General features: G+C 37.0%; 1 protein-coding gene across 3 annotated transcripts; it reads left to right on the top strand.

Moving 5' to 3' along the window:
* The first annotated feature begins 689 nt into the window (after positions 1–689).
* Positions 690–10,416, top strand: Steap1 (STEAP family member 1). Of its 3 annotated transcripts, XM_004862399.3 has the most exons (6): positions 1,213–1,282; positions 3,200–3,319; positions 4,809–4,920; positions 6,727–7,239; positions 7,849–8,013; positions 10,061–10,416. In XM_004862399.3, the coding sequence occupies exons 3-6, from the start codon at positions 4,840–4,842 to the stop codon at positions 10,316–10,318; spliced, it is 1,017 nt and encodes a 338-aa protein (XP_004862456.2). In that variant the 5' UTR covers positions 1,213–1,282; positions 3,200–3,319; positions 4,809–4,839; the 3' UTR covers positions 10,319–10,416. The 3 variants fall into 3 exon arrangements, with proteins under 3 accessions (XP_087060869.1, XP_004862457.2, XP_004862456.2); XM_087204743.1 differs by lacking the exons at positions 1,213–1,282; positions 3,200–3,319 and adding an exon at positions 690–709; XM_004862400.3 differs by lacking the exon at positions 3,200–3,319 and having other exon boundaries at positions 1,202–1,282.
* Positions 10,417–11,094: the final 678 nt, after the last annotated feature.

Here is an 11,094-nt window from a genome sequence, read left to right as displayed (position 1 = left end):
GGCCAGCTTGAACAACATAGTGTGTTCAAGACCAGCCTGAGCTAGATTGCTAGACCCTGTCTCCAGAATATATGCAATAAAAGTTATTTAGCATCATATTTTTCTTGATCTAATATTGTGTTGTTTGATAATATCTTCCAATCATTTTACTTCGGAGCATGCTATATTTACTCACCACACTAAAATATTTGGAAAAAGACTTTCACAAGAAGTACAGAAATAAAATTGCTAAACTCCAGTCATAAAAAATTTGGCTTGATTTTAAGTGTTTCGATTAGAAGATGAAAGGTAATTTTCAATGAAGCTTGCTAAAATTAGCCGATTTGTATGGCTATAATAATTTCTTTGTCCTCTTCATATGGAAAATAGATTATGAAAAAGATGCCGATTTTTTCTACCAAATCATAAAGAATGAAAGCATACTGCTTTATCTAACCACTTAAGATTCATGGGCACTTTTTAAAATTCAAGAATGTTTAGACAGACTTAATAATTTGCCTTAATTCTTTGTACTCCATGCTGCAAGCATACAGTTTTTCCTAATTTCACTAGAAATGTAAGATTCTATTTCGACCACAAGGTGGCAGTCCATAGTAATCTAAGCTTCAAAAGGCTACAGGAGCACCCCAGGAAAGTTAACGATTACAAAAATCACACATGCAGTACTAAAAACATGAGCCGTCCTCGGCGCCCGAGCTGTGAGTCAGAGGTAATTACAGGAAACGCGGTTGGGCGCTTATTTTCCTTTGATTTTTCTTATCGGGCAGTTCTGGGAATGTGGTCCACGAAATCTCCACATGTTGCAATGCAGGTCTGGACACCACTCTGCCCCTGGTTCGGACCTGGTTCTTCTTTCTCTAAAACTTTTAAATACTGAGAGCAACTTGGTTGTGAGGTTGGAAACCTTGATTGGGCTAAAATATGGGAAGCTGCCTGCAGACGGGAAAAGGAAAGAAGCGCACGTGGGGCTGGACTTTCTCAGCTGGGGGGCAGGGTCTGTAAGTTTTAGGGTACAAAATCTGGACAATTCGGGGTCCCAGTCACTCTCGGAAACTGAGATTCGGATTCTGCACCTGTAAACAGCAGGCAGGTCGCAGAGGCTGGACCACCGCAGGTAGCGAGCAGAGCGGGGCTGGGGCGTCGGGACCGTCCGAAGGGCTGTGGGTGCCAGCCGGGCCTGCAGGGGGCGCTGCCGCGGAGGGGCGGGGTCTGGGGCGCGGGCCCGGCTCCGAGGCTCTGCAGCGGGCGCGCGCTGCTGTCCGTCTGTCTGTCAGGAGGAGCGGTGAGTTCCCCCGGGGCTGCGCGTCCAGGAAGGGAGCGGGGGTCGCGGCGCTCAGGTGATCGCACCTCGGACTGCGGCCGGGTCCCCGGGAGACTGTTCGCGGGGCGGGGGCAGGTGATGGAGGAGGGCAGCTCGTCCTCTTGTGAAGCTCTCCTGGCAAGTCCAACAACTTGGCCGGGTCACCGCGAGGGTTCATTACAGTGATGAATGATCTTCATTCAGAGTGCTCTTCAGATTTTCTGCTAAAAGAAAGTTTTCGCTTTATGTCCATGGAACATGGGCCCTGCTCTTCTGGGATCTGGGTAGGGGTCCAGTTCTCTCCAAAGTAGTCAAGGCTTAAATCCCCTGGAAGGGATTTGTAGGCATAGAATTTATGGACCCTGCCAAATTTCTTACTTTGTGCTCTTTGTTAAAAAAAAAGAAAAAAGTTTCCCTCCACATCCTGACGTTTAATAAAAGGTCATTCATTTAGCATGAATGCTAGAGCACAGAGGAGAAGTGATGCTTTAAGAAAACAGCACAGCGAAGAAAACTGCCCCCCACCCCCATATAATGAAACGGGAGAAAGCAGAAGACCACTGTGCGCCTGAAAGTGTAAAAGGCTGGGAACGCAGCACAACCCACAATGTAGCCCAGTCATTGGGTGTGTGCATATTCTAAACCCTGGCCATAAACACGAGTCAGTCGGGCTGTGTCAATATTTAGCAGGAACACCAGACCTGCTATCCTGGTACAGCAAAACATAGCAGTCACATCAGAAATGCGCTGGCTTTTTAATGGGGAAGAAAGTTAGAGGATGTTGGATGGAATTCTGGGTTCCTAACAGCACTATGCTGTTTCCAGTCAGGTTGGTTGGTTGGTTGGTTTTAAGAAAAAAATTACTGTAGGACTTGTTACATGTTCTGGTCGCTATCTGGTGGAAACCAAAATATTTTATCTGATTGCTGTTTTATTTTCATGGTTTCTGGGCACAAAGTTGATCGGGGCCACATAGACAACAGTCTTTCTCACTACCACAGTCCGGTGCTCAGTCCTGCTCACCAGGGTGGGTCTCCTTACCACAGACAGGCTGTGTGTCTCATTAGCCAGGGTCTGGAAACCGCTCCAGGGCCACAGTCCCCCTCAGACTGCAAACACTGCCAACTTCTGGATGCCCCAGGATGAGTACAGAAGAGAGCTCTCACCCTGTGCTCTGCTTCCTTTCTCATGTCTGTCTATGAAACTTTGTCTTCCTTTCAGATGCACCTTACCATGTAGCCACTTCCCGCAATGTTTGCCTTCTAGTCTTCAAGGTTTTGGGGGGCAAATGCTCTATCTCATTTAACTTTGTATCCCCTCCATTTGACATCATTGTTCATTATATACTAGATGAATTAATATTGAATATAGATTTATATGTTAATTTCTTTGCCGTACTGAAATTCACAGAAATAAAACATCCTCTAAGTATAGTACATTATTCCCAGTGTTTGATTAGAATAGATGATGTTCTATCCTGTACCCCCCAAATTATTCTATTTATAACGTTAGTGAGATCAGAAAATGACATAGAATAATGTTTCCTGAGGGTAGAATGGAAGCTCCTCTACAGCTGCCCTGAAGTCTCAGTTCTCTTTTTCCTCTTTAGTGTCTGCATAGGATTAGATCTACAAATACTTGATAATTGGCATATGCTCTGCCCAGAATTCTTCCAAAACCTGATTCAAATTAATTCACACAAAAAAATATGTATTGACTATGTAATTGAGAAATTCAGGATCTGCTAACAGATATTCAAAGTATACCACTAGTATTCTTCTGTGTCTTTCTCTCTGTTTCTCGTTTGGCTTCTCTGTGTTGGCCTTGAAAAACCACAATACTTTTCATACTATTCCAACTAAAAGGTAAAGGCATTTTCTCTTTCTATTCCATTTCTAGATACAAATATCGGAGAAAGACTGTCATTGATCGGCAAGGGTTGTATGTCATCCCAAAGCAAATCACGGGGATCTTGGAAATAGGAAAGAAACTCTAGCTGGCTAGAGTTTACTCTAATTGGTAACTTCCTGGAACTATACTGAATGAAAGAGGGTTATTTCTCCTAATAAAATCAGGAAAAAAAGTGGGGAAAGAATATGAACAAACCTAAACAAAATGCTTAGAATTAGAATTGTTTGGGTATAGGTTTTTTTTAAAAAATTTTTGGAATATTTTCACCTACACAATGAGTTATCTTAGGCAGGAACCCCAGTCTAAATTTTAAAATCTGTTCAGGTTTCATGTGCACATGATCTGAATATAATTTAGTGCACCTATGATTTGACTGTGATCCATCACATGACATCAGGCCTGGAATTTTCTTCCTGTTGCATCATATCAGTGCTCAAAGAGTTTCAGATTTTCAGAGCATTTCAGATTTTGGGTTTATAGATTGAGGATTTTCAGCCTGAAGTCATCATCATGAATGTGCTAGATTTCCATGTAGGTAATATAAAATGAAGAGCACCTTAACAAAGAAAATGTTGGCCTTTTGTACAGTGACTCCTCTTTATTCTTTGTGAAAATCTGACCTTTAAAACTTGGAGAATGTTTTAAATGTTTTAAATTATCCCTAGAAACAACTTTCTACTAAATAAGATACTGCCACTTATCTAATATACAAAACACTTGGAATGTTTTGCATCAATCCAATCTGTTTTTCTCATTGAATTTCACAAAGTGCATACTGCAGAACAGTCCTCTAGAAATGAATTTAGGACTAATAAATACAGTGAATAATATTATGACATCTTAGGTTTCTTGTTCCTAAAATAATGTTACACCAAGCTGGATTGGGACCTGTGAAAGTCATTCAGAAAAAGATTCCTTTGGTAAATAAATACTAGAAGACCAGGCATGTCAATGACTGAGAACAACCCAACACCTCACTGGACATGTACTTACCACCAAAACCTCACCCATTCCTCTGATGGGAAATGGGCTCTGAAAATGCAACATTTTAGTCCTCTGGGCCACTGTCAGGGTTCACCTTACCAAGTGTCTATTCTGTTCTTTGTCTGAAACAGAAACACTTCCCCAGAAAATAAATTCGTGATTGTTTCAGATTCCAGTTAACCCCCAATGTCTATTAAATACATAACTTCCTGAAGTGTAATTTCATGTCAGCTATTTCTAACCCCCTTTGATACCATTGTTCCTCTCAAAAGATGCATTTCTAATTCTCTTTGCCTTTGAGAGGAGTTGGCTTTTCTCTAAATGAGAACCTGGGGTTAAATCTTCCTGGAGTGAAAGATAAGTGTGGCCCTTTTATATTTCTTACAGACAAATAGTACCCACTTAGTTGGGCAAAGAAAAGCAATTACTACCTTCATGAGTTATGTTGGTTTGAGACACTTTAAATGTGTAAACTAGTCACTATCTGAATTTAGTTGTACTTTATCTCTCTCTCTCTAGTATTTAAGTGAATAAATCATATTGTCCCATGAACTACTACACTACCATTATAAATAGAATATACTTAAAGAAGTGATTGTTTTTATTTTTCTAGGTAGCTGACACCATACTATTTTATAGAATTAATGGAAAACAGAAAAGATATCCCAAACCAAGAAGAATTTTGGCAAATGAAGGCTAAAAGCCTAGAAGATGATGAGTATTTGGTAAAATAAAACATTCTTAATAACTAAAAATCTATAAACATAATTCAAATGCTATTCTGTCTCTCCTAGTGTAAGAGAAATTTTCTCCCTGTCTGCTGATATCTGCCTTCAAATTCCTCTCACTGATACCATACTAAAAGGCAGTGTGGTATATATGAGAGAAATATTACTTTGTTTGTCAAAGGCTTAGCTGAATAAACTTGAATAAATCACTGAAAAGCCTGCGTTTTCCTACAAAGTAGAAGAATTGCACCAGATCATCTCCAGGGCCCTTCAAATTCTTCCTAATGGTCTATGGTTCTAAGTTTAAAAAGAAACAAATCAGCAATGTCCATATAAGCAGACCTCTTTTTCATAGCACTGTGGCAGCTTACCAAAGGATGACTCCCTGTTTAACCAATTACATTCATTTTGGGGTAAGAATCCCTTGTCCCACTTGTGGTCCACCGTGAGATTAAATATTTCTAACTATATTATTTAACTGTAAAAGTAGCAGAAAGTTTTGGTGCCAAACTCTTACCTTTCTAAGTTACTTCAAAGGCAGACTGAACAAAAATTATTGTATTTATTTTAAAAGAAAAAATAATTAAGAAATTATAAGCTCATACCTAAGCAAAGAAATTGTGTGCATAAAACAAAATCATTTTCAGTTTTCAGTTTAACCAAGAGACTTGCAGTTCCATAATTCTTCACTCTTAACTAGAAAATTGATCTCAGTTGATTATACTTAGTCTGTTTTAACATGGAAAAATGACAGAAGCTGTATCCTTTCTAGATGAAGCAATTAGAAAAAGCATTGGCTATAATGGTGATTTATTACCCCAAGTAAAATTCAGATGGCAAGAGAGGTCATTTTTAAACCCTGAAGATTATAGAGAACTGTGTGAACTAAAATTACTCTGCATAAAATGAGATGAACATGATAATCACTACCATCATTTCAAGCATAAAAACGTTCTGGCTTCACATATAGACTTATAAAGATAAGGAATAGCATGCTGAATGAGAAGTAAATTTTGAGGCTTTTTTGTTTTCTATGTATCAGTCATGTGGGAAAATGATAGATTATTCAATGCACCCTTCTTTTAAATTGTTGACTTCCTAGAAATGGAACTGGCCAAAGAAGTACAACTTTCTCAGGAAATAGGTTATCTCTGTGGAGTTTAGCTAGTTTTGTAGCCTTTTGTACCATCTAATAGATATTTGTCTACCAGTACTTAGAAAAATATAAATATATATTTTAGAAATACGAAATCAAAATGCAAGACCACGTGATGGAAATTACATCTTTTATCAAATAATGATAGTATTATTCCTGACCCTTTGTATTTGAATTAGTGAAGAATTCACTCTTTAGTGCTTTGTAGAGAGTTGTCCATGAACCAATAAAAATATGATAAAGCAAACACAACTATCATATTTTGCAAATTTATTATTTTTACCAAAGATTAGTGGACTGTTTAAAACTTTATTTTCCAATTTTGAATTCCTAGTTCCTTATTCCATTATTTCACATCTTCAAAATAGACAAAACGGCCTAAGTTCTGATGGAGATATCTACAGAATTTATTTCTTTTGTCTTAAAAACAAATAAAATAAATTAATGGAGAAGCCCAAAATAGCTAAGTGCACCTTTGGTCAGTGCTACATAAACTAGTCTTTCTTCAGCTAACCAGTATCCAAAAGCAAGATTCTGAATCCCCTTATTCACTGGGAAGCAAGATGACTGAGCAACAAGAAATTAGATTACGAGAAATCCCATTGTTTCATTCAGTTTTAAGATGTTTCTTTTTCTTTCCTTTGTAGACTAAGGACATGGAAGAGACCAGCATGCTGAAAAGACCTGTGCCTTTGCATTTGGCACAAACCACCCATGCTAACGAATTTGACTGTCCTTTGGAACTTCAGCACAAACAGCAGCTCTTTCCACACTGGCGCTTGCCAATTAAAATAGCTGCGGTTGTGTCATCCCTGACTTTTCTGTACACTCTCCTGAGGGAAATAATTCACCCTTTAGTAACTTCTCACCAACAATATTTTTATAAAATTCCAATCCTGGTCATCAACAAAGTCTTGCCAATGGTTTCCATCACCCTCTTGGCACTGGTTTATTTGCCAGGTGTGATAGCAGCAGTTGTACAGCTTCATAATGGAACCAAATATAAGAAATTTCCACCTTGGTTAGATAAGTGGATGTTAACAAGAAAGCAGTTTGGACTTCTCAGTTTCTTTTTTGCTGTGCTGCATGCAATTTATAGTCTATCTTATCCAATGAGACGATCCTACAGATACAAGTTGTTAAACTGGGCATTCCAACAGGTAGGATGATGAGGGTGATGATATTATTGAACTAAAAAGCTGAAGTCACTTAATAAATTAGTCCTTTCTTGTTGTAATATCAATATTCCAAACCCCTGTTGAAACCCTGTGTTGAGAAAGTAATCAGCATTTTTTAAAAAAATTGTTATACTTTACTGGGGCTTCGTTGTGCAGCTTCACACTGAGGAATGTATTCTAAGCTAAAAATAAACATAAAAACATGCAACTTTAAAAACATAAAAATATAATTTGTTCATGTACAGGGCCCATTTCCATCTTCTATCACCCTCATGAAATTACTTTTTAATACTGACTTTTCTTATCTTTTGCTTATTTACATGTTGCATGCACTTTACAATTCTGTCCAAGTAAACCATCAGATAATTATTACATAAGTAATAATTACAAAATTATGTAAGTTTTTTATCCAGGGAAAAGAGTAATAGATCCTCTCTCATTTCTCTTAGAGGAATGCAAAAAAGGAAAAGAAAAAGTCACAAATTTGTGCCACTCTCCTTTGTTATCAAGACCTCCATGGTAGACTCACGAATGATAGAGGGGATTCACATGTGGTTTGCATTTGTTGTTTTCTATTTTATCTTCTGATAGGTCCAACAAAATAAAGAAGATGCTTGGATTGAGCATGATGTTTGGAGAATGGAGATTTATGTGTCTCTGGGAATTGTGGGACTTGCATTACTGGCTCTTTTGGCTGTGACATCGATTCCATCTGTGAGCGACTCTTTGACATGGAGAGAATTTCACTATATTCAGGTAAATAATACATACAAATGGCTTTAGCCCCTCAGAGCGGTAAATATGTCTGTGCTTTTAATATAAAGTACATTGACTTTATCCCATCAAAAATAACAAATGTTTCCAATAGTAAGGATTCCACACTTGTTTTGATTAATAATATTCTTATTCTTTTCCCTATTGCTTCTAAATAGGATCATTTTGCAGACACATAACTAAAAGGCATTACTAAAAGAAAAATATTCTAACATTGAAACTTGTTAGATAATTTGTTGCCTGTGTAATAACCATAAATGTGATACTTTAGGAATATCCATTTTTTACTAGTTCCCTCAAAATAAAAATATTCTTTTACCTATCCTCAGATTTAGTCATCCCATTTAAATTACACAGCTTTGTACCAGAAAAAAATGTCTCTCCTTAAAATAAGGAGTTTTATTGACCAAAGGTACTTTAATACCTAATTTTGAAAGCTGCTTTTTCCAGGTTATATTTTAGATAGCTTACTCATTTGAAGTTTTTAAGTCTTCTTGGAATTCAAAACTATCTCAAATTTACTGAATTTATCCCCTAGTGGGAGATTACACTTAAAAGGTATAGTGTACTAGAATTCAAAGGGTACCCATGCTTGACAACATTCAAAGGACTAAATTTAATTCCATTTTATACACTGCTAAAATTTTATAAATTACGTAGACTTAACTTTTATGGGTGGACATCTTTGGAAATTTCCACAAAGCCAGGATTCCCCACTATGCTTTGTACATGTTCATACATGTTTCCAATAGACACTTTCCCAGGGCATCTGCTTAGGCTGAGAAATGTCTCTCCATCTGAAATATTCAAGAGCGGCTTTAAGATGGTACCACATTCTCCAAGCAAAGTATTTTCTAATTTTTCTTGTTTGGCCTGATCGCCACTGGAGTTCTGTGTTCTTCATGAAATCATTTCTCCTCACATTGCTTTGCCTGTCACACATATGCTGAGCACCACTTTTCAGATTTAATTAGGGATTCAAGAATCGCAACTTGATGGCTGAGTAAGTATACAATACACATTTGGTGAAATTAATCTTCAGGCAATCACCTGTATTTTTTAGTTATTAACCCTGAAATTTTTCATTTACAGTTAAACAAATGGTACACTACAATTTACCTTGGAGAGTCTCATCTGAAAATATAAACTTGCCTGTTTAATGGTATTCATTGGGGCTTAAGAGTACAGTGGAATAATTGTGAGTTAGATTGATTCTGGCAGGCCAATACTTATTTCCTATAAAATGAATAGAAGCCAAAAGTTATCTAGAAAAGCTTTTGTCACAGTGGTATAAAATTACATGAGTAACTATTTGTAAGCAGCTTTTCTCTATGATGCCAAAATATTACAATACAAGTTGAAAATTTTCTTCACATCACTAGTTCTCTATTTTGTTCAAACATTGAAATAATTTCCAGTATTTTTCCATTTTATCAGAATGTCTGACTTTTTAAAAATACAGTCCAAGCTCACTCACTTCCTTATTCATTTACCAAAATTAGTAGGAATCACGTTCTTTGCCATCACAATTGATAAAGATCACTGAAGTCAAACTGACCTTTGCAATGACCTTTGGTCAACCTACCAATACTTAATGAGCACCTAATTCATGCAGCAAATCTTTGTGCTAATTTTGCAGGGACTGTGTGATGAGTAACATACAGTTTCCGATTTTAGATGCCTGTTGATAGGCAGAATTAAGGCAAATACACAAAAGACAAAGCACCCTAAAATAAATTTCAGAAATGAACAGAATGACAGAGAAAGGAAAAATGGGGCTCTTGATCACCTGAGACTAAAAGGAAAGTTGTGAATTATCTCAACTTAGCTTGGAGACAAGAACACTACCCAAAAGTAAAATGGTAAGAGAGGAAAGGTATGAATGGACATTGTTGAAAATTGCATTAGGGAAAGAATCCTAGAGGAATGAAAAGATTTCCAAGCAACAGAACAGATCCAGATGAGGTAGGGTAAAATAAACTCTTATTGAACCAATCCTCACTAAGACAGAATTGCTTTTCTTTTGCAGAGCAATCTCGGAATTGTTTCACTCCTACTGGGTACAATACACGCATTGATTTTTGCCTGGAATAAATGGGTAGATACAAAGCAATTTGTGTGGTATACACCTCCAACTTTTATGATAGCTGTTTTCCTTCCAATCATTGTCCTGATATGGAAAACTATACTGTTCCTACCATGTTTGAGGACGAAGATACTGAGGATTAGACATGGTTGGGAAGATGTCACCAAAACTAACAAAATTGAGATGTCCTCTCAGTTATAGAGTTACTGTTTATGCACATCTTTGCTTTGTTCAGTGTTGATTTATCACAAACATTTCAAATTTGTATTTGTTAATAAAAGACTACTTGAGAATCTTAATATATCTCTTCATTTATGTGTGATGAGCTTGAAATTTGTGTATTTCCTTGAGTCGAATCAAGAAGAAATTACTAATCTTCAACACGTTTTCTATTTTTGATAAAGCTAAACAAAACAAAAACCATCACATCTGATTTTGTCAGACCAGATGACATTAAAAATAATAAAAGGCCTTGAAGTACCAGTCTATTGCACAGACATCATGGCCATGAAAAAAAATGTAAATCTATAACACACATATATTCTGTGTTCATGATTATTAGTTGTCTAGTCTCCTTCAAATTTTATTGTATTGTTAAATTAGTAGTAGTTTAATTGTACATATTTACAGGATATAGTGTGATAATACATGCATACAATGTATAATTATCAAATCAAGGTAGTTAGCAATTTTGTATGAAACATTTTTAAATTTTTGATTAACACATAATAACTGTACATATTTGAGAGATACAGTGTTATGGTTTGGGTCTGAACTGTGCCCCAAAAGCTTCATATGCAGCTTCTAGATGTTTGAATCATGGGAGCATTACACCCCTCAGGAGGTTAAGCTACTAATGCATCCATAGTTAAACATGCTGTTAGGAGGTGGGGTCTGGTCAGAACAGGTGAATCACTTGGGGGCATGAAAGGGTCTGTCTCACTCCTCAGCTCCTCCCTTCTCTTTCTGCTTCCTGG

This window comes from Heterocephalus glaber, unplaced genomic scaffold (genome assembly GCF_053883595.1).
Source record: "Heterocephalus glaber isolate CG9 unplaced genomic scaffold, H.glaber_assembly_v1.0 deba00000546, whole genome shotgun sequence".
NCBI lineage: Eukaryota > Metazoa > Chordata > Mammalia > Rodentia > Bathyergidae > Heterocephalus > Heterocephalus glaber.
The sequence above is the reverse complement of the archived record's forward strand: the minus strand, read 5'-3'. Positions and strand labels throughout refer to the sequence as shown.

Coding starts and splice junctions, on each gene's coding strand:
- Steap1 (XM_087204743.1), top strand. CDS start 4,840: ATGGAAAACAGAAAAGATATCCCAAACCAAGAAGAATTTTGGCAAATG. Junction 4,921..6,726: donor TAGAAGATGATGAGTATTTG/GTAAAATAAAAC, acceptor TTTCCTTTGTAG/ACTAAGGACATGGAAGAGAC. Junction 8,014..10,060: donor GAGAATTTCACTATATTCAG/GTAAATAATACA, acceptor TTTCTTTTGCAG/AGCAATCTCGGAATTGTTTC.